Source organism: Aethalodelphis obliquidens, unplaced genomic scaffold (assembly GCF_003676395.1).
Source record: "Aethalodelphis obliquidens isolate GAN/ISIS:26980383/991018 unplaced genomic scaffold, ASM367639v1 scaffold5, whole genome shotgun sequence".
Lineage (NCBI taxonomy): Eukaryota > Metazoa > Chordata > Mammalia > Artiodactyla > Delphinidae > Aethalodelphis > Aethalodelphis obliquidens.
Window position 1 is genome coordinate 74,751,175 of NW_020837949.1, and position 23,829 is coordinate 74,775,003.

General features: G+C 39.9%; 1 protein-coding gene across 4 annotated transcripts in view; it reads left to right on the forward strand.

Annotated features, from left to right (window-relative positions):
* The first annotated feature begins 301 nt into the window (after positions 1–301).
* Positions 302–23,829, forward strand: part of KLHL7 (kelch like family member 7) — a 63,843-nt gene continuing 40,315 nt past the window's right edge. The window contains exons 1-7 of one of the 4 annotated variants that reach the window (XM_027102671.1): positions 596–709; positions 1,186–1,355; positions 15,134–15,264; positions 19,432–19,534; positions 20,435–20,528; positions 20,802–20,926; positions 23,550–23,725. In XM_027102671.1, the coding sequence (XP_026958472.1) occupies positions 19,456–19,534; positions 20,435–20,528; positions 20,802–20,926; positions 23,550–23,725 (474 nt within the window). In that variant the 5' untranslated portion in view covers positions 596–709; positions 1,186–1,355; positions 15,134–15,264; positions 19,432–19,455. Of the gene's footprint in view, positions 710–1,185; positions 1,356–15,133; positions 15,265–19,431; positions 19,535–20,434; positions 20,529–20,801; positions 20,927–23,549; positions 23,726–23,829 lie in introns of all 4 variants that reach the window. The other 3 variants (XM_027102670.1, XM_027102672.1, XM_027102669.1) reach the window with 3 other exon arrangements.

A 23,829-nucleotide genomic window follows, 5' to 3' on the forward strand; every position in this document is an offset into this window, starting at 1 on the left:
GCCAGTCTCTGATACAGCAGTTAAGAAAACACCAACCCTGCTCCTACGGAGCTTACATTAATGGGAGACCCTTTAATGTGTTCTGCCACCCAATTATCCAAAAAAGATAATCTCGCCACGTAATCCAATTGTGTAAAATCTGTCTTGGGCAAAGGGAACGGCACGTGCATCCTCGAACCACCTTGAAATGAAAACTCAGCCTGTGCGTGAAGGACGCAGGTCGCCAAGCGCAAGACGGCGCCGTCGCCTAGCGCCGCTCTGAACGGCGCGCCGCTGTGACGCGTAGGCTTCGCCCCCTGCTGCCTTCATAGCGCCCCCGCCCCCTTGAGCGAAGTGCGCAGACTCCTCCTCCGGGCTCTGCTTCGGCAGGAGAAGCAGCCGAGTTGAAGGCATCGCCTCCCCGCGTGCTTCTGCGGGTGGCTGCCGGGCCTTGTCCTACCGCAGTGGCCGCGCCGCGCTGTTCGGGAGCAGGGCGCTGCAGTCGCGGTCCCGGCCTCGGTGTTTGGTAAACAGAAGCCCCAGCGTGCCGGGAGCGTGCAACCCCTCGCCCGGCCCGGCGAGCCCCGGGCGTGAACCGCGTTGACGGAGGATGGCAGCCTCCGGGGTGGAGAAGAGCAGCAAGAAGAAGACCGAGAAGAAACTTGCTGCTCGAGAGGAAGCTAAACTGTTGGCGGGCTTCATGGGCGTCATGAATAACATGCGGAAACAGGTACCGCCTCTGTGGGAGTGACCGACGGCGTCGGGGAGGTGGTCCGGGACTCGGGCCCCTGTCAGCCGCGGCTGAAACCCGCGCCCTGGGGATCGCGACCCTCTTCTTCCTCTGTCCTTGCCCTTCCTTGCATTTTCGCACGCCAGCGAAGCCGCTGTCGGTGGAGGGTCGCGTTAAACTGTTCTCGAGCAAAAGTGCCTCGTCGTCCGCCGATGCTGTGGCTCCTGACTCCTATGGGGCCCCGTGGGCCGGCATTCGGCGTCGGGTATCGGTTGTATAACAGCTGTGCCCTAGTTATCTCTTTGTGAGGCGAGGAGCCCTCCATTGGCCAGCCGTTTTAAGGTGTCGTGAGATGTCGGGCGAAGAACCCCACTGGCACAGCCCAAACCGAAGCCCCCCAAGGAAGGGAGAAGCATTGCTGGCCTGACATCAGCTCCTCTAAAATAAGGATCCCCGCCCCCCTTCTGTGTTACCAGGGTGGAGCTAGTAGAAGACAAATCCTCCTGTACGTGTTAATTTAGAGCAGAAACAGTCGTGGATAAATACCGTGCCGCCTTTTAAGGGCACCGTGCGCCTCTGTTAAGAGGAGTTCTTTGTTCTTTGATGTGTGGCGTATTAGTGAAAGTCTTCAGCACGTCGGCGAAAGGTGGGTTATGAAAAGAATGGGTTTTAACGCCAGAGTATGTAGACTAGAGAATCTATTTGTTTTTAAATTCCATAGCATCTTATACCAGTAGGTGTAGAAAAGTCACTTGGTTATTTTCTCGTCCTGGAAGCTTTATTTCTAGAAATATGCATCCAGGAAGATTTGTGGGAATGTTTGTTTTGTGACCGTGTTTTTCATGACAAAAGCAGGACATGAGTATAAGTAACTGCAAAACCTAGTTTGCTCATCGGGTGGTGCTGAAACCACACAACCCAGATTGGGACTGGAACCTACAGGCAGGGACTCGAACCCACCGTCTTTTAATTGAGATCACACACCTGGTCTCAGGACTTTAATGAAGCTCAGGTGCTTTTTTTGTTTGGGGTTTTTTTTTTTGGCTGCGCAGTGTGGCTTGTGGGATCTTAGTTCCCCGACCAGGGATTGAACCTGCGCCCTCGGCAGTGAAAGTGCAGAGTCCTAACCGCTGAGCCGCCAGGGAGTTCCCAAAGCTCATGTAGTTTATGTCTCATGGCAGAAGAAATTCAGTGAAAAACAAGGTGATAGGTAAGAAGTGGATTTATTTATAGAGATACACATTCCATAGACAGAATGCAGTCTGTCTCAAAAGGCGAGAACGGCCTTGGGAGAAACACACTCCACAGATGGGTGCGGGCCATCTCAGAAGGCAAGAGGCCCCAAGATGTGGGGTGGTTTGTTTTTATGGGCTGCGTAATTTCATAGACTAATGAGTGGGAGGATTATTCCAACTATTTCGAGGGGAAGAGGCGGAGATTTCCAGGAACAGGGCCACCACCCATTTTTTGGCCTTTTATGGTTAACCTCAGAGCAGTCAGGGCACTGGTGGGTGTGTCATTCAGCATATGCTAATACATTGCAGTGAGCGTGTAATGAGGAAGAAGGTGCACTGGGAGTCAGATCTTTCCACCATTTTGGACCTAGTTGGTTCTAACCAGTTTTTGTCATGTTCTATGGCTGTGTCATTCTTTTAAAGGTTGTGCCCTGCCCCCTTTCCTCCTGTTTCAGTTCTGATGGGTCTATGGACAACAGTAGAGGAATTTAAGTGTTTTATGAAGATATTAACTTTGGTTTCTTTAAGCAAACTCTGCTGGGGTCTTGTCTTTGTTCATCAGCTCCTGACATTGTGCATGGATGCAGTAGATATTTGTGGGAGTGCCTTTATATCTTGCCTGGTCTTTGGGTTGAAGTAGCTGTGAATGCCTGAATTCAATATTTTACATAACTTTCATGTATCTATTTCCATGTATACCTTCATGTTCCTTTTCTGTGAACCTTTCTTGCATTTAGGACACCACTGACTTTGCATTGCTGGTGCATTTAACTAGTGCCTGCCTCTGAAAGGTAATTGCACCGCAGTTCACCAGTGCCCACATTTGTTTCCAACAGCCCTCCCACTCCCCCAAATATGTGTTTTCATACACAGACTATAGCATTGTAAAGCATTGCCTCATTTCCTGCGTAGATGGGGTGCAACTGGGTCGCAGCATCAGATGTTGAGGAGGAGGGGATTGTCTGAGACTGTATGTTTAGCTTTTGGGGTTTAAAAATTGATTCATATCCATTTCTTAGACTTAGCTTTAAACAATATTAGCATCTACTTATTTACTGTTAAAACAGAAATAAAGTTACTGAAATACCAGGTTTCTGTTACTGAGTAGGAAGGGGAAAATGGATGCTGGGTGAGACATCAGGAATTTCTTCGACAGTGGTTAACTGGCCTTAATCTGCCAGTTTCTCCTTTTGTCATTGGCTTTGCTTGTTATTCAGACCGTTCTCCAGTAACACTTTTACCAACTTCTTGGAATCCTGCATCTTTTGTAAGATGGGCAGCTTCACTTTGCAGTTGATTTACATTATACACGTATTGTTCTGTTTAACATAACACAGAAGAGGCGCACCAGGAATGACTGACAAGGGCAGTTGATGGGAAGTGGCAGAAATAGAAGCTGCTCTGAGCCAGAGGAGGAATGTTTGAGTGAGGACCAGTTTTAAAAGTGTTCTTCTATGGTGAATACTTTTGTGTTATTACTATTTTTGCTTTCCCTTATGATCTCATTACTTTGGGGACCAAGATAATGAGTGCCTGGATGACAAGGGCCCCCAGAAACATCCCTATACAAATTTAAGAACACTGTGAAATTAGAACTTCTGAATCCCAATTCCTGCTCTATCATTAATTAGTTTTGTGATATTAGAAAAAGATATAGGTCATTTCATGTCTCTGTAGCATTGCAGCCAGTCTGTACGTAGTGGTGAAAGGGGACTCTGCTGAGCCCGCAGCCTCAGCTTCCCGTGGAGCCTTTTCCTCCATTATCCTTTCAGTCATTTCCAGCCTTTTGTTTTTAAGTAAACTTTACAATGAAGTATAGAATTCACGAAAAGGATCCAAATCATAAATGTGCAGCTCAAAGAATTATTGCAAAACGAACGCACCCCCTCCAAGTAAAAGAACTTGGCTAGTACACCAGAAAGTCTCCACCTAATGCCCTTCCCAATTGCTACCCCCTCAAAGGTAACCACTATTCTAATTTCTACTACCATAGATTTTTTTGTCCTGTTTTTGAACTTGTATACATGGAATCATACAGTATATACTTGCGTGTCTTGCTTTCTTAAAGCTAGCATTTATTTTTGAATTTTTGAATTTTATTTATTTTTTTATACAGCAGGTTCTTATTAGTCATCCATTTTATACATATGACTGTATAGCTGTCAATCCCAATCTCCCAATTCATCCCAACACCACCACCACCGCCTCCCCCCGCCACTTTCCCGCCTTGATGTCCAAGTCTAGAAACTGTCATAGAGTGAAGTAAATCAGAAAGAGAAAAACAAATATCGTATATTAACGCATATATGTGGAACCTAGAAAAATGGCACAGATGAACCGGTTTGCAGGGCAGAAATAGAGACACAGATGTAGAGAACAAACTTATGGACACTAAAGCTAGCATTTTGTTTGTGAGATTTATCTATATTGTTGTGTGTTGTTCTAGTCCATCTTCATTGTATGTAATATCCCATTGTATGAATACACCACAATTTATCCATTCTATCATGTACTATTAAAAGTAGTACTACTTTGAATATTTTTGTACATGACTTTTGATGTGTACATGTATGCATTTCTGCATTTTTGTTGGGAAATACCCAAGCGTGGAGCTGTTGAGTCATAGGTTAGGCTACATTCAGCTTTAATAGATCCTGTGGTACAGTTTCCAAAGTTGTGCCAGTTCATACTTTGGCTTTTGCTTTTGCATCTTTGCTAACACTTGGTATTGTCAGTCTTTATAACAGCCATTCTAGTGGACGTATAGTGGCATCTTATTTAATTTGGTTGAGCACCTTTTCATTCATTTTTCCAGCTTTTTTTTAGATTAATGTTATTATCTGTTACACTAGAAAGGGGCTTTAAAAAGCAGGGCAGGGTCACAGTCACTCTTGCAGGTACCCAGTGCTGTTGCTTTTGTGTTAATGAAGTCCAGAAGACCCTTAACAATTGAGAGATGTTTTGAGAACTTTCTGAGTACCACTGCAGTTCACAGTTTCCTCAGGTTAAATGAATTAAAACATAATTAGAATTTAAAAGCTTATGTTAAAGCCCCATTGAGAGTTAAGTGAGAGAACCACAAATCTGATTTGAGGATTGGATGCTGGGCAGTCACCTGGGCTCACTTACTAACTAAAATGACTCAGCTTCTGTGTACTCACCTCTCCAAGACTGTCAATTACTACATGTCATTAATCTTTAGGGTCTCTTGTGAATAATCTAAACCTTCTGCATTAAATCCTCAATAACAGAAACACTTCTCGAGCACTTATTCTGTACCAGCCATTCTCCAAAGTGTTTTATATGATTGTCTCATTTAATTTTCATAACAACTCCCATTGACAACTCCCATTATCCAGACCTTTCTATTCTTAACTCTCTTCTATTTTCTCTTTTTGTCTGTCCAGTTTAGGAGATATATCTCTCTCTTCACTCTCCTTTCAATGTCCTAAGCTTTCTTGGCCCTCATTCCTTTTTTTACATCCTTTGGGCAAAAAGCATTGATGACTGTTTACTTTCTTTGTGCACCGCTTCTAAGCACAGCTGAAGAATATCCCATTACTGGGCAGTCCTCTGCCAGGTGAGTCCTAACTTCAGCTGGGCTGGCAGTACTACTGGTGAGCAGTTCTACTTACTATTTATTTTACTGGTTTCCTCTAACCCAAGCCCTTACTCTGTATCCTCTCTTTCAGTACATCATCCCTCTTTTGACGTCACAAATAAATAGAAGTCATTAGTCTGGAACTATCTAACTTTTAACTTTCCACCACCAAATCTATAAACCTGTTTTGGAACTTTAAAAAAATTCTGCTACAATGGATAAAGCCATTTAAAGCCAGTACTTTCACCTGGGCTTTGACTCTCTCAGTACTAGTGTAGTCAGAAAAGTTACACCATTGGTTATTCTTTCTTTGTTAGGCATCTTTAACTTCTCCTTCTCTGCTGGATTCTAGCCATCAGCATTTAGGCATGTTTTAACCTCTCTAGCTTTTAAACCAACAAACAAACCAATACACTTAGTCTCAGTATTTCCCTGTAAATAATATCCCTCTCCCCCTTGTTAAAACCAAAAGGTGGGTAGAATCACTGCCTCTTGGCTCACTGTTTATCTATTCCCCTATTTCAGTTTGGCTTTCTGACTTATCCATTTAGATGAATACTTGTTGAGAACCCATTGTGTGAGACCTACTTACCATAAAATGGCAGGTACAAGAGACTGATAAAAGGCCAGTGTGACTGGAGCACAGAACATAAGGGGAGGATGGTGCAAGATGAAATTGGAGAAGTAGCTAAAGATCTGCCCGTGTATAGCCTCATAAGTCAAGTTAGGGGGTTTTGCTTTTATTCTAAAACGCTTTCATATATATATGTGTATGAGAGGAGGAATAGGTGTATCAGTTTTTCTTTTGAAAAAGATGATTGACTGCTCTATGGTGAATGAATTAGCTCTCAGAGTAGATGCTGGCAGACCAAACAGGAAGTTGTTACAGTAGCGCAGTGAGATGGTCCTTTGGACTAAGGTGATAGCAGCGACAGCAGTATCAATAAAGAAAAGATGATATATTCAAGAGATTTAGGAGGTAAGATCAACAGGACTTAGTGATGGTAACGATATGTGGTTGTGATGACTAAATTAGAAAAGCAAATTAAGATAACTTAAAACAGAACCTGATAATGAGTAAGCTCTCAATAAATGTTGGCTATTTTTGCTGTTGTTGTGATGGTGGTGGCTGATTGGATGCTGAGGGGTTCTGTACAAGATGTCATTTATGACCTCCAGGGTTCTGAAATGCATAACTAGATGGATGGTGACACAGTTCTCTGAGAGAGGAGATACTGGAAATGGATCAAGGCTTTGAAGAAAGGATTATAGTTTGTGTTTTAGATAGTTTAGTGTGCAGTGCCCCTGAGACATTAAGGTATCTGATGAGTTGACAGGTCTGGAGAGTTGTGGGTTAAAAGTATAAATTTTTGAGGTATCTGCATGTAGAAGATAAACTTCATTGAAGCTGTGGAGAGTTAAGAATCTAAGATAAAGGCTGGGTAGGGAATGAGCCTGTAAAGAAGACAAAAAAGTAATGGCCAGAAGAATAGGAGGAAAATGAGAGTTTTGAGAATCGGAGAAGAAATTGTTTCAGAAGGGAGATGACAAATTTTGAAGCCTAAGGGAAGTCAGAGTAAGATTAGAGCTAGAAATGTTCAGAGGATATAGCAACAAAGAGGGGCTTATTGACTGTGATGAGAGTTGTTTTGATGGGGAGACGATGGAAGTCAGATTAGTGTGAGTAGGATATGAGAAAATTGAGACAGTTCATTTGAGATTTGGCCCTGAAGGGAGTGAGGGAATCAAATAAAGGCTTTTTAAATGGAAGATGTATGTGTGTTTAAAAACTAGTAGGAAGAATTCATTTGAAATGGCGAGGTTTAATATATGTGAAACAGAATGGGTGATTGATAGATGATTCCTGAGGTGAAGTCCAAAAGTAAAGGTAAGTAATCTCCTGTGGGAGGAGGATGGTTCCTCTTCCATAGGAGTGGGAAGGAGTACATAGGAGTGGTAGGTACATAGGTGGGTGTGTTTGGAATCAAGAGAATGAAGGAGTTCCTATCTAGAGGCTTTTGTTTTCTCTGAAAAGTAGGAGATGAGATCATCTGCTAAAATGAAGGAGGAAGAAGATGAAGCTGGAGGTTGAGGAAAGTTGTTTTTGTGAAGAATAGAAATGGTATGAGGGCTGGCAGTGTGGTTTTGTTTTGTTGCTGTTTTGGCCGCACCATGTGGCGTGTGGGATCTTAGTTACCCGACCAACCAGGGATCAAACCCATACCCCCTGTAGGAGTCCTAACCACTGGACCGCCAGCAAATTCCCACTATCTAAGTCGTCGTTGTCTTTTTGTTTTTTGCCACACCGCACAGCTTGTGGGATGTTAGTTCCCTGACCAGGGATTGACAGCAGTATTTTTTGAGGTTAATTATCATGAACTTATAATGAATATTTATCCTTAACTTGGCCTTCAAAGCCCTGTCATAAAGGTTCTATGACTCGCTTCCCTTCCTACTCATGCCTCAGTTCTTTCTTTTTTTTCTTCTTTAAGATTTTTTCATGTGGACCATTTTTAAAGTCTTTATTGAGTTTGTTACAGTACTGCTTCTGTTTTATGTTTATGGGGTTTTTTTGGCCCCGAGGCATGTGGGATCTTAGCTTCCCCAACCAGGGATTGAACCCGCACCCTCTGCATTGGAAGGCAAAGTCTTAACCCCCAGTGAAGTCCCTCAGTTCTTACTTTAAAAGCCACTTCTTCCCTGAATGTCCTAGATTATGTCAAGCCCCTCTGTTACATATGCTCTTACAGCACTCTATTCCTTTCTTTCATGCATTTATCAGCTCTATAAAGGCAATAAACACTGTTTAGTTTATTGCATGTCTTTGCTACTAGGCTCTAAGCTCCATGAGGGCAGGGACTGTGTTTGACTTGTTCAGCTGTATTGCCAACATCTACTACATAGGTGCTCAAATATTTGTTAATACAATAGTTGATATCATATGTATGGTTGATAACACCTACAGGATGAGTGGACAGAGGATCTGGGTAGCATCAACATTTTAAAGGATAGGCAGAAAAGTGCATTGGCGATTAAGGTGTGGGAGGAAGAAAGCAGAGAATAATGTCATTGAAACCAAGATTAAGTTACAAAGGAGAGCCAGGTGGGAGTATCCAATGCTCTAGGGAGGTCAAAAAAGAGATTGTCCAGTGGGTTTGAAAATTGGTGGTTTTAGCAAGTAAGGTTTTAATGGAATGGGGGGGGGGAAGCAAATTTTAGAGGACAAAGCAGGGACAGAGTGGGGAGTATATGGAGAGGAAACTGCCCCCTTTGTGGTCCAAACTTTCCCAGATGGTATCAATGTTCTGCTAAACTCTGTAGTATCTAGTGCATACTGTCATCATGACACCATATGTGTGTTGAATAAATGAGTACAGAAGCACATCTTAAGAGAGACATGATTGTATTAAAATTACCTTCTGAGAAGAAGGGGGACAGTCAAGATTTGGGAGATGCAAGAACCAGGGTAGCCCCAAAAGCCTCTGACCTTTTTCTAGGACACTGCCTTAATTGCACCTCAGCTCTGACTACTTGCAGTCTGTTTCTCTTTCAGAATTTCAGATCTTGGAGAGAGAGGATCTGATAGATGTAGTTTGGGTTAAATGTTAATCCTGTGAATAAATTATCCTAAGCAGAATAGGGCCATGTAGCACAAACATGATCTTGAAAGGCCCATGTATTGAGGCCATTTCCTGAGAAGGAGGAATTGTAAGTCAGGTGGCTACTCCAGTTGGCATCTACTGCAAAGATTCATATTAGTGAAATCACTGATAAATTTTTTAGTACATAATATAGCATATAATTTAGTTACATTCTGTTGAGCTGTCAAAAAATGTGGTTGATTAACGTTTAAGAGAGACACTCTTAAGAATATGCCATCTTATTTCAGGTTAGCTTACTGGAAAATGGTGTGCCAGGATTAAATGAGTTCTGCCTTAGACCTTCTCTTTGAGTTGCAATTAAATTGGATCACAATTTAATATTACACTAAGCTATTACTGTGAAAAATTATTTTAAAATGGTTTTGTGTCTTCTGTAAAACTTCTTTTAGCAATTTTGCCTTTAGTCACTCATTGCTTTAGGAAGCAGTGTGCTATAGTGGAAATAACATGCACGTTGGATTCAAACAGATTTCTGGTTTTGAATTCTGCTCTGTCTTCTTACTAATTGTGTGACGTTGAGCAGGTCGATTCTTCAGGCTTTTATGTTCTTATGTGCACAATGATCATAATATCACACTGAATCTACCTTACTGATGTTGGGACTAATGAGAGAAAGAATGTGAAAACTCTTGATAAATTATTCAGTGTTACACAGATATTGTTGGTATTGTTATTATCACAGTGAATCTGCTGGGATTCTTGGTTACCAGAAACAGAAACCATTCTGTCTTAAGTAAAAGTAATTTATTGCAAGGGTATCGGGAACTTACGCCATTCACCGTAGGCTGGAAGATGAGCAGTCCTGGCAGACAAGCCCAGGGATTCTTTGGTAGCTAGGCTGCAGAAACCCTGGAGTCAAGGTTACAATGCAGGAACAGTCTTGACGACTTGCTGGTGCCACGATAAAGACATCCCGTCGTCCCACAACACACCGCCCCATCTTTCATTCACCCAAGATTCAAAATCCTGGAAGTAGGTATCTAATTGGTTGGCCTTAGATTGTTTGCCAGATTAGGGCTCTGCTAAGGAGTGAATAGAAGAATTATCTGATTTACTGGTTCCATAATGAGAGGCAGGCTCTGAGAATTGCCCTCTCCCCAAGATAGTTCATAATGAACATTTTCTCCAGAAATGAGAGTTCGGGGTTCTAGGAGGCAGGGGAAATTGGATGCTAGATTGCCAGAATCCACAAATATCCACTCTGACCTATACCTTAGGTTGTCCAATGCAAACATGCATGCTCTTATTCTGTCCCATAATTTTTTTTTTCTTTTTCTTTTTTTTTTGCGGTACGCGGGCCTCTCACTGCTGTGGCTTCTCCCGCGGCAGAGCGCAGGCTTAGCGGCCATGGCTCACGGGCCCAGCCGCTACGTGGCACGCGGGATCCTCCCGGACCGGGGCACGAACCTGCGTCCCCTGCATTGTCAGGCAGACTCTCAACCACTGCGCCACCGGGGAAGCCCTGTCCTATAATTTTTTTTTAAATTATATATATATATATATATATATATATCACCAATTAAATTTTTTCACTTACCATATCTAACTCCAGGATCACTTGGTGATATCCATTCCTTCTATAGGCATTTTAAGACCCTAAGGGTATATGTAATAATAGATTCTTTATATGATCGTGGAGGGGAAAGGAAACTAGTTAAAACTTAGGTAAATATAAAAAAAAGATGAAAATAAAAGTAGAAGCCACATTCATTGTTTATTATTTGTTCATTGTTGTGTTTGTGACTTCTTCCTTCACTGGCTATTCCTATTCTTTGTCTTTAGCCAACCCCTTAAGGTTCTTTATCTGATGGGGTGACCGGGTCTTTTATTCCTAGGTATCTTGAACCTTTGGTCTTGCCTGTATAGGGTTACTTTAGTCTTACATTAACATTTACCACTGCAGTTGGCAGTACTAGTGTTGGGTCTGGGATTTGATTTTATGCTACTTAAAAGCTGATTAGTTAGCCTGTTGCTGTTTAATGGATGCTGGCAGAAGACATGAGACCCCTAGGTCAGAGAGAACAGACTTGATTGTTCACAGCATCACCAGCATCAGCATGTATGCATCGGTTCCCCTTGCCCCACAAGTACTATGAGGGTGACATGGTGGGACCCAGATGGATGTTAGGGTTTGTGTTGCAGCTAAGGAATAAACAGTAAGGAATCTGCCACTTCTATAGCAAATGATAGGCAGGCTTGCTGTTTATCCTGGAGGGGAGACATTATCTCACCCTGTGGTCGCTTTCTGCCAACAAAACCCTGAGAAATGATGGCCTGGGTAAAAAGTGGTAGAGCCTTGCATTCTTGGCACGTCCAGGAAGATATGCAGGAACTCAAGACCCATAGATAACTGTCTCTCCCAACAACCAGGAGGTATCCAGGGGGGTCCCCGAGTTCCAGTCATCTTCTGTCCCATGGAGGAAGAGCAACAACTTTTTTCTTGGTGGCCAGGATCAGGCGCCTCCCCAAATGTAATAACTTTTTACCCAGTGGCATGAGGAGGCCAAAATGGCCAGGTCACAGTCTTAACTGTCAGTTCTGTGGAAATGTTGTTATACCTCTTGATTAAATGATTCTTCTTTTGGGTCCCCAAATCTCTAAACTGCTAGCAGAACCCACCTCCAGAAAGACTAATTGCTGAGATAAGAAACAAAATTTTTGTAAATGAATCCTTAAGCATATTAGTGAGGGGAGCCTCTTCCATGCCTTGGTTGCCAGGCTAGTTCTGGCTAGAACCCATTCTATCTATACAGATTAAGTGAAACCACTTAATCTGTATAGATAGAATGATAATGGACTGAAAATGGATTCAGCTGCTTAAAGAAAACGGTTTGAAAACCACTGATCTGAGGCTTTTCCCTGAAAAGAGAATAAACTGTGTGTGTCTTTCTGTGTCTAAGCGGTGTTGAGAACAGAGGATTTGCAGGGGTGGTCTTAAGCACAGCCTCATCTTCCAACTTAATTTACTAGAAAAGCACTGCATATAGGGGATTGCCAGGTAGTTGCCCATCTGTCAATAGGGTGTTCTATTATGTCTCAGTTGGCTATTGATCTTTACATAAACTCCCTGAGTTGAGAATCTCAAGAGCTGAATGGTAGAATTCCGGCACCAAATCCCCTCACAAAAGTTGGCTGGACAAAGTACTGTGAGTTCGAATTCCCAGGTTTGCTTTGTCTTTTAGTTGTTCTGTTTTCTTACTGGCACAGGGAGTGCTTTGTTCTATCTTAAAGGCTGACAAGGCAGCCTCTATCAATGACTGTTCCTTTTTGTAGCCTCTGAAGAACAGTTGAAGAGGTTATTTAAATTTTTACTCCAGAAAGCTCTGGAATGGGTTGATACCTCTTAAGTTAACTCTAGACTGGAAGGTCATTTCCATTTCTCATCTTAAATTTTTCTCAGCCAAGATGTCATGCATAGCTCTCCGGATTGTCTGCAGTGAACCAAATGACAGCACTCCATCTAATTCCATACTAGCAACAGAAAATCCCCCAAATTTGTCTGTTATGAACCCTCATTATTAAATTCCCACATCTGTAATCTCCCTGTAAATTAAAATTAAGGCAATTGAAAGGCAAAAGTCTTCTCTCCCTGGTTTCTTAAACTCCTCAGTCTCAGCCAGAAGGCATTCACTTAAGTGTTTGGGTCAAGTCAGGGTAACTTCTTCAGCAGCTTCAGCGTAGGCTGTCTTCCATTGGAATAGATTAAGTTAGTTTAGCACCTCCAAAGCTGAACGTCTCCAATTTCAAGGTAGTTTGCGTCACATGTTTTCAGTATGTCAAAGGGTCTCTGGGACTTTTAAGATTAGCATAGTGTCACCCCCACCCCTACAAACCTGAAAAGATACAAGCACATCTACTCTCTCTACAATAAATAGTGCATATGTTGACACATTATTATACAGTCCTAACCCACCTTATTGTTCCCAGCCAAAAACAGATAGAAACTTCGTTTCTGGAGGAACAGGGTTCTCAAAGTAAGAAAATCTTGGCTTTTGGTTTTGACAGCTTGCCAGTCTGTGTCAGCTCTCTGTAATTGATAGACCCTAAGTAAGACTAAACTCAGCTGGGAGGAATCACTTATCAAGAGGCCAATAGGGACACTATGTTTACTGGATAGGGAAGGAATTTCACATATGCATAATAATGTTTCATTGGCATATGATACATTGTTTCTCATGGGCAAAGTGTTAGGTATTTGCCAGGGGGATTTCTCAGCTGCTCAGTCTCTTAGAGTTTCTTTTTTCCCCTTGTTGTCCATCCTGCATGTTTAAAGATTAATTTTCCTTTCTTTTTTGAACCCTGTGGTCCTGGCAGAAATGATTGAGTTTTGTCTAGTGACAAACTCTTCCCTCCCTTTTTGGGAGGAGAGTGATCCACGTTTGTAACAGGCAGTTGTGCAGAGCACAGTTTGTGGCCTTGAATTCTCTACAGTTCTAATCCTCCTGGTTGTTCTGCACCTTTGTGTCCTCATTAGAAGCCTCACCTCCTGTGAAATTCCTTATATATATATATATATATATATATATATATATACATGTATATATTTAAAATATATTGAAGTATAGTTAATTTACAATGTTGTGTTAGTTTCAAGTGTACAGCAAAGTGATTCAGTTTCTTTATATACATTAATCCTATCTCTTGGAAGAGCCTTTTCTCTATTCCCGTCCATTTGTCTCAGCTGGAGTGTGACCTTTAACAGATTCCTCTAAGGCCTGTGGCCCTTTACAGTGCGCTCCTCAAAACCTTGCCTTTCTTCATTTTTTGTTTTCTAGGCTTTGGAAACTTGGTGGTAGCAGACACATTCCTTTCTGTTACCTATTTGTGTCAAAATGGGCTGTGTCTTTGTGTCTCTTCCTTCCAGATAGCCCCAGCTGAGTTATTAACCTGTTTTTAAATTGAATACTTTCCTATCCTGTAGAGCTAACATTGTATAGATCAAATGCCTCTTTTCCTTTTGGGCCCAGATGTTTTGCTAACCTACTTCTACTAGTGCCTTTCAAAGTCTATAGATTTTGCCATGGTGGAAAATAAGAGGTCTCTGTGTTCAGGATTACTGCCAACCCTTACCACCCTCAGTAAGGTAATTTTAATTATGGGGAAGCCCAGCATCTAACTTAGGTCTGGACTATGTCTGAATTATTTGGCTTCCCTTAAGGAGTCCTACTACTGTCCCTTAGTCTTATCTCCACAAACTTCCCATATACGTTGCACTAGAGCATATACCTTGCCTGTTTTCCCACCAGATCACCTTCCAGATTATTTAACAATGCATGAAATACTCTATTGCTGCTCTTCTTTTCCCTTTTCAAATCAATCAGAACTTACTGTAATCACCTACTATAATTGTCCCAGCCTTTGAGGTCAGTCCTTTAATTATGTGTTTGATTTCTTACCTTTAGCTTTAAAAGAAATCTTATAAAAAAATTCCAGGACCAAGCTTCTTTCTGAGAGAAACGATTTAGTCTGCTCCTGAATTCTTTCTTCCTTCACTATATCTCTTTGGTCCATATTGCTTTTGTATAAATAACAATAAAAATAACTTTTTTTTTGTTTCCTAATTTCGTCTTTTAAAGAACAGTTATACCAAAGTTTATCTCCTTTCCCTTTCAAAGCTGTTTGGCCTAGCTTGTCATACATATGTTCCCCTTAAGGAAGGAAATCCCCTTTTCCTTTATTAATCTAGGTGTGTTCCTTTGTTTTTCTTCAACTTTCCCACTTGCCTTATTGTGATTATACATGTGTTTAAGCCCAGTGCTGTTTTCCTTGCTTTTCTGAACAAAGATGATTTCTAAAGAGGCCTTTTAATTTTTTTTCTCTTAACCTTTGGGTTTATTATGGCTTTGTTGAGACTTTTCTAGTATCTCAATCCAACATGATGATTTACCCTATATAATAAGGGTTCCATTTTCGTTTATCCTTTCAGTGATTTAAATCCACCACCCAACTATAGTTGAATCTACAGTCTACCCGGGGATTTGTACCCAGGGTCAACTTGAAATCACGCTGGGAGGGACTGATTGCAGAACCTTGTTGACAAGCTACATAAATCCAAAGGTTAGTCATTCCTCAGTCCTCTCCTTGGGATACAATAAAGAATAGAATTGGGACAGCTGCTTGCATGCCTCCTACTAACGCCAGCACATATTGTTGAAAGCTAGAACCTCATGCAATGCTGTGGAGCTTTCAGGAACCTGAAGTGCCTTTGCAGTCCTGTCTGGCAAATACATACAGAGAGCAAAAGGTTATTCCACTAATGCATGCCTAAAATGCTTGCCTGTTTTGAGGTCTTTCCAAACCAAAGGACTCTTCCCTCAAAAGTGTCTAATACTTGCAAACACTAAAGTAGCACCGAAGTTTCTGTTTGCCTCTGTTTGAGTGTCTATGCATATGGATTTGAGGGGCCCTCTTCTTCTTCTGGTTCTAAATATTTGAGCAGTAAAGGTAGGAGACAGATAAATTAATGGTGATGACAGACTAGTGAACATAGTGTTGAGTTGAGCATAAAATGGGCTTCCTCTTCTTTTTCCCCTTAACTAAAAACTTACCCAGTCTGAGGCAGAGCAGCTGAGGAATGGGAACAGTCCTCTCCTGCCATAGATAGGGGCAAGCCTCCCAATGAATTACGTTCTACTTTGGGGGCAGATTAATGGAAGAAGAGTGAGCCAGGAGGCCTGGCAGTGTGTGGTCAGTGACCTCTGCCATGCTCTTGCTCATCCTGTAGTCACTCTTCGACGAGCGACAGTTGGAGAAAAGAACTGAAACTTCCTTCCCAGTACTTACCTTCCCCAGAGGAAGAGAGAGTACTTCATGACAGAGAAATCTGTTGTTTCTCAAATTGATATGTTATCCCATTTTTTCAATTATCAAATCTCTCACCACATTTTTTAAATTAAACTTTTTTTAAGAGCAGTTTTAGGTTTAACAGAAAAATTGAGCAGAAAGTGCAGTTTTCATTTACCCCTTTGTCCCTCCCCCTCGCCCCAGTTTCCCCTATTATTAACATCTTGTCTAAGTGTGGGGCATTTGTTACAATGGATGAGCCATTGTTACATTATTGGTTCACTCTTTGTGTTGTACATTCTGTGGGTTTTGACAGGTGTATAATGACATATATCCACTGTTAGAGTATCACACACAATAATTTCACTGCCTTAAACATTACCTGTGCTCCACCTTCTCACCACATATGTGAAATGGTATCTTTATCATATGCCAAATGCCCGTTATTGTGGATCCCTCACATTGCTTAGGTTTATTTCTCAACATTTAATTATTTTGTTGCTGCTATGACTGGGATTTTTATTTCTCTCATTTGTGTGTTTTTCTAATGGCATATTACTCACATCTAATTGCTTTTTCATGTTTATCTTATTTGTCTAGCCACCTTACTAACTTTTCATATTAGTTCTACAAGTGTTAAATTGATTTATCTTTATTTCCTTAGTGATATGGCTAAAATTTCCAGAACAATGTGACAGGGTGTGTGTGTGTATATTTCAAACTTGAATGAGAATGTCTCTCCTGCTTCACTAGTTTGCTGTTGATTCTGATGAATGACCTTCAACATACAGACACATCATTTTCTTTATTAAAGAATCTCAGGAAATGAATTTTTAATTTTATCAAACACTCTTTTGCCCATATATTGAAGTTTTTCTTTTTTTTCTTTTTTTGGCCAAGCCTCACGGCATGCAGGATCTTAGTTCCCTGACCAGGGATCGAACCCGTGCCCCCTGCAATGGAAGCACGGGAGTCCTAACCACTGGACCACCAGGGAATTCCCTGAAGTCCTTCTACTACATGAAAATTTTCTCTTTTAACCTGTCAGTATGATGAATTACATTTATAGAATTATCATTCTTGAACCCTTCTTGCATTCCTAGAACAATACCCTGCTGGATTCAGTTTGCAAATACTTGACAGATCTGTAAATGAGACACCTAAAGGAGGAAAAAGTCCAAAGAAAATGTGACCAAAATAGCAACCGACAGTTTTAAAAAAAGAAAAATGAAGACAGCAAGGAAACATAATAAATAGTATTTAAAAAGATGGCATATGTAAGATGAAACATAAGTTATCAGTAATAAATAGGAGGGATTCAACTAAACCCTACTAAAAATAATTATTAGATGGTGAGAACTTCAGACTAAGTTACACAAAAATCTATGCTGTTTATAAGAGACTAAAGATTCAGAAGCTGAAAATAATAAATACAAAGATACAATTTTGGGAGGACATAAACAGAGAAATTGCAAGGTTTTTTGGTTTGTTTAATCCAGTGAAGATGTATTGTTCAAAAGGTAGTTTTGTTTGTTTTGTTTCTCTTCCATTCACCTAGGACTTGTTACCTCTCATTCTCCAGATCACCTGAATCTCTGTCTCTTCCCATTTCCTGTCTTTGCATACACCTCTTCCCCAGAGGATTGATAGCAGGAGGGACCTCTGCCTTTAGGTCCGTCTCATTTCTGGTTGAATAGGACCTATTAATCTATTGTAGTCCAGTCAAATAAATGCACCATTTGGATATAAAAGATTGCTCCCATTTCACCTCCTCCTACTCGCCACACACAACGTTACTAACTGGCTAGAGATTAATCTTAGACTAAGACTAAATTGTACAAAGATCCCTCTGATTTCTCTAACTTCCTTCAGTGCCTGTAAATTCACTACACTAACATTCCCCATTCCTGAGTATGCCTTGGAAAGGTTTTTTGCTACATTTCAGTTTAGCTTTACATTTTTTGGAACTTCCCATCAGCAGCCATAGGTCCCTCACCTATCTAATTTGCTTGCTATTCTGTCAGTATTCTTTCTTCCTCTCCCTCCTTTTTTCCTTCCTTCCCTCCCTCCTCCCTTTCTCTTTCTTTATCTTCAGCAACTTGATCAGCTTGTTTTGATAGTAACCAAATAGGTGGCTTGGTTTTGCTACCTGGTATTTTTGGGTGCAGCAAAATCACCTGAGAGCTATGCCTGTTCTGTACCCCCTCCCCAAATAAAAGGAAATAAAAATTTAAGACACTGTTGGAGTAACAGTAGCTTTAACTATAATCTGCATATAATTTCTAAGCAATAGTCTATAGGCCTTATAAAAAATATTTAAGTAAGCTGTAAGAGTGAAATGTTCATCCCTTAGCCCATTAATTGGGACCCATTTCTTTTCTCAATCTAAGCATTACCGTCTTATTTGGGTTTTTTATTCATGAAGTAATAAAGTAGGAAATAGCAGTGATTTATCTATCAGAAACTATATCAGTAGTTTTAGTAAAATACTTAAAATTTGGAAAATGCCATATCCTCTGAGCTCTTGAGCCATTATTTAGTTTTGTGAGTGAAATTACTCTGAAAATATTATTTACCTCATATTCCCAGTGCCTAAGAGGGTGCTTTACAAAATTTTTTCTGAGCCCAAGCTGTATGTTATCTTTAACTTCATTAAAAAATTGAAATTTTATTTGATAAAAAGGACATTTCTTTTTCCTTGGAATTCATCTTTAAGGGTTCCAGTAAATCTTAAATTTTTTCCTTAATATACCCCATTTTTCCAACATTTTAAGTGTATAATCTAGATCTGCCTTCTTTCAGTAACCTAGAGCGACACATTTTGGCCTAGGTCAGAAATCACAATTTAAAAGTGGCTGCTATCCAGGTCCCATCAGAAGTGCATTTTAGAGAGATGTTATTTAAGGAGAGAGTGCTGAATGGACATTTGGTTCATCCACTCTGTATATTCTGAGTTGTTTCTGTTGCAGGTTAGATCTATGAAGGCAACTTTCTTGGAAAATGCAGTGTGCACCTGCATTCTATCAAGGACGATTTTTAAGAAGCAGATTGTTATATTTGAAAAACCATCAAGGACATTGCCATTAGGTCATTTAATGTCCCCATAAAATCTCACCATGAGAAATATCTTACAATTTATGTAGAAAAAAAATTTGGCTTCCCCTAAAGATTAGTAGACTACTTTTTTCTGATTATAAAGATCTTTTTTTTTTCCTGACTGTTGAGAAGCTAAGTGCCAAATTTTGATACAGCAAACTCATGATAGCAACTCTGTAAGTCCTTCCTAAATAGGTTTTATATTAAAAACAAAATCTGTGCTGGAAAAAGACTGGATTTAAATACAAAATAGAGATAAAGCATTTGGCAAGTGCCTGTTTTATATCTTGGCTAAGCCATGCCCATTGAACCCCTTTTAATTTTATTTATTTCTCTCTTGATTAGAAAACATTGTGTGATGTGATCCTTATGGTCCAGGAAAGAAAGATACCTGCTCATCGTGTTGTCCTTGCTGCAGCGAGTCATTTTTTTAACTTAATGTTCACAAGTAAGTATCTTAAGATAAAGCATAATAATTTTTCTATGAGAATTAGGTGGGGTCTAATTGAAAATATGCCATTTTTCCCAGTTTTAAAAGCACTTTAAGTTAAGTCCACAGAACAGTGAAGAGATTGAAGAGTGGTCATGGTGATGATTGATCAAAGGAAAACTGTCCTTTCGTTAGCCCTAAAGGCCTGAAGTCTTTATTAATGGAGATATAGCTTCTGCTTGAATACCAGGTTTTTTTCTTAACCTCTGGTGGAAAGGCAAAGGAGCAGATAAGTCTTATGGCATTTTATCTAGCAAGTTAAACTAAAGAAAAATGAAATACATTATACTAGAAAGAACCCTAGTTTGGAGTTGAGAATTGGGTCCAAGTCCTGGTTCTACTTAGTACTGCTCGTGAGCTTGATCAGGTTATATAATATATCTGCCTCAAGTTTTCTCCTTAGTGCTCTGGCTACCTACCAGGGTTTTGGGGAAGAATGAGAAGCTTTGCTAGTGAAAGCTGACTATACATATAATTGTCATTGTTCTTGTAGGTTTGTTCCAGCTACATCAGAGGCATTTTGCCCATAACAATTTAAGAGAATGCTACCAAATTAATTTAGGAGTTGGGGAAATACTAAATGCATTTTTATGTCTCTCTGTTCATTTGGGCTTTTTTTTTTAGAAGTACACTAATTCACTAATTTCTTAAATTATTTTAAGGCACATATCAAGTATGGAGAATTAATTTGCATTTATTATAGGAATGTGTTGGGCTTTCTGAGGTATTTTCTTTCAGGGAGGTCTCTGTCCTGTTATTTTTCTCCAACATTTAACACAGCCTAGAATGATTGGGTTCTTCAGTTAAACTCAGGGTAGTACTCATGCCATTTATGTTTGTTTCTTCTCTTTGTATTAGCTAACATGCTTGAATCAAAGTCCTTTGAAGTGGAACTCAAAGATGCTGAACCTGACATTATTGAACAACTTGTGGAATTTGCTTATACCGCTAGGTAAGTTAAGGATCGTTTCTGTTGTGGAGGAGTAAGGTCGGGATCTGCCATGGCAAAGCGTTGTTGTAACAAATTGGTGTGCTCCAGAGTCTTCAGAATGAAAAACTACACGGATGTTAGGGGCGGGGTTTGAGGATCCCATGCCATACTAACTCAAGGGCTGTAAAGTTTAATTTTTTGTTTAATTTCGGGGGCTAGAAGGATACATTCTATGGTAGCATTATTTAAATAATAAATTGTAGGACACTAACATTCACTTTAACTTACTTACAGAATTTCTGTGAATAGCAACAATGTTCAGTCTTTGTTAGATGCAGCAAACCAGTACCAGATTGAACCTGTGAAGAAAATGTGTGTTGATTTTTTGAAAGAACAAGTTGATGCTTCAAATTGTCTTGGTAAGAAATGAGATTCCTATTTTTCAAAACAAAAAACACCATTAATGTATATTTTAATAAAGAAAAAAAGCGTGGTTATAAGTGTCCTCGTTTAATCTTTTTTTTACCCTCATTTAATCTTAAAGGTGTTGTCCAGTACAAAATTTTCTAGTAATATATTTTATTTTATTTTATTTATTTATTTTAAACATCTTTATTGGAGCATAATTGCTTTATAATGTTGTGTTAGTTTCTGCTGTATAACAAAGTGAATCAGCTCTATGTATATATATATCCCCGTATCCCCTCCCTCTGCGTCTCCTCCCACCCTCCTTATCCCACTGCTATAGGTGGTCACCTAGTAATATATTTTAAGAGGAGCTTAGGGAGGTACATATTAACCTGGGCAGAAACAAGCCATAAAATACTGTATCAACATTTTCCAAAATAAAAAATAGCCTCAGTAATGAGTTTTTGCGTGTTTAGGAAAACGAGTAATGATTTACTTCAGAAATGACAGAATGATTCAGTATTAAAAAACCAAACATAATATACTATACTAACATGCTATAGGAAAAAAATACTTAAAATCATAGCAACAGATGCTGAAGGCACTTTTGTGTTTTCAATACCCATTCCTAATGTTTAAAAAAAACTCTTAAACTAGAAATAAAATACGTAAGTTAACCTGTATGTGTCTGAAACCTAAAGCTAATATTCTTTGCATGGAAACGTGCTACCGTTCAGCTTCATGCTGAAGATTTCCACCAGTGTAGTCAATCAAAAAAAATAAATAAGGCAACAATACAAGTTTCCTTATCAGGCATAATCATAACAGTAGTTTGTTGGCTAATTTAAAATTTCATTAATGCAGTGAGTGGTTAAACAAGATTATATCTGCCGTAAAGGTGTTATTTTAGTGTAACATAAAAATATACCAATCTGCCAATCTGTGACTGTAAGACCAAGTCTGTGATTTGAATACAGATCCATTGTCTGTCTTACCTAAGTCACATCAGTAATATATTATCTATGATTTTTTATTTTTAGTTTCCTTAAAACGAATTGATAACTGAGCAAGACAGTCTGATTATAGAATCCCTCTAGAATTTTGCAGTGTTTTCCCCGATTTTATCTGTTGTCCTGGTCATGCTTAATTTGAGCTGTTTTCAAGTCTGTTGTAAACCTTAGAATTAGGTTTCATAGAAGCAACTGCTTTCTTTTCACATTGATATTTTATTGATCTGCATGATATTTAATTGAGTAGCATAATTACAACAAATTCAACTGCCAAAAGTTAGTTAAAAAACAAATACTGGTTCTTGGTGAAAATATCATTTCCCTGGTGGGAACATAAATGTTCAGGTGTAGCAGACTGAGCACATAGCATGCCATGGCATTGGTCAGTACATTTAGAAAATGACAACTAGTCTAACTCACTAGCAGGCATCAGTTATGAGAACCTTTATGGTTATAAAATACGAAAGTGTCAAAACTATCTGAAGACAGCATTGAAGTTGAAACATGGAAAATCAAAGCTAATAAACTAAAATAAATTTAACTAATGACTTTGAATGCAGGCCTGCCACAAGGTCATATACAGTAATCAGTGGTTTTATTTAGCAGAGGTTGGCAAACTTCCTATAAGGGCCAAATAGCAAATATTTTAGGCTTTGTGGGCCATGTGTCACGTGTGGTCCTTGTTGCTCCTCTTCCTACTTCTCCCTCTCCTGCTTCTCCTCTCCTTCCCCTCCCCCCTTTTCTCCCCACTTCCCCTTTTTTCACAACCCTTCAAAAATATGAAAAACGTTCTTAGCTGCTGACCCTACAGCTAGATGTGGGCTGGATTTGGCTCATGGACAGTATTTCGCAGACTCCTGATACAGAACATTAATAATCAATTAAGGGGGATCTTCCCTCCTAAAGAGAAAATAAAATAGCTGAATGGAAAATATATGGGGTTTCTATGAAAAAAACTGTTAATTACATTGAAGATCATTAAAAAATGTAAGTGGGGGCTTCCCTGGTGGTGCAGTGGTTGAGAGTCCGCCTGCCAATGCAGGGGACACGGGTTCGTGCCCCGGTCCGGGAAGATCTCACATGCCGCGGAGTGGCTGGGCCCGTGAGCCATGGCCGCTGAGCTTGCGCGTCCGGAGCCTGTGCTCCGCAACGGGAGAGGCCACAACAGTGAGAGGCCCGCGTACCACAAAAAAAAAAAAAAAAAAATGTAAGTGGAGATCTATGTCATGTTCCTAAGTGGAACTCCTCCATGTTGCAGAACAAGCAACTGTCCCTAATGTAATCCAGAAATTCAGCAATCCTAATTGAAGTCATATCAGGATTTTTAAAAAGTAGAATGTTATAAGCTTATTTTAAATTTATTTACAAGAGAAAATGTTATACCAGTAGCCAAGAAAAGTTTGAAAAAACACTGAAGGGGGGCCTGTCCTACAAAGTACCAAATTCAGCCACACATAAGAGAGTATATTGCCATAACAATAGACAAATCAATGGAAAAGAAAAGGATCCAGATTTATGAAATTTATTGTCTCATTTTCCTAGAGTCATACTTAATCTTTAATATATATTTGTTTGTTTTTTAAGGTATTCATCTTTTATTCATTTGTTTTCTTTCTGTGTTCAGGTATAAGTGTGCTAGCAGAGTGTCTAGACTGTCCTGAATTGAAAGCAACCGCAGATGACTTTATTCATCAGCATTTTACTGAAGTTTATAAAACTGATGAATTTCTACAACTTGATGTCAAGCGAGTTACACATCTCCTCAACCAGGACACTCTGACTGTGAGGGCAGAGGATCAGGTGACTAAACTGGCTTCTCACATTTTTCTTAGTAAAAATTTCCCTATGGATTTCTTATGCTTCATTTTTGGATACATGACAAAGAAAAGAATCATATTAGGAGA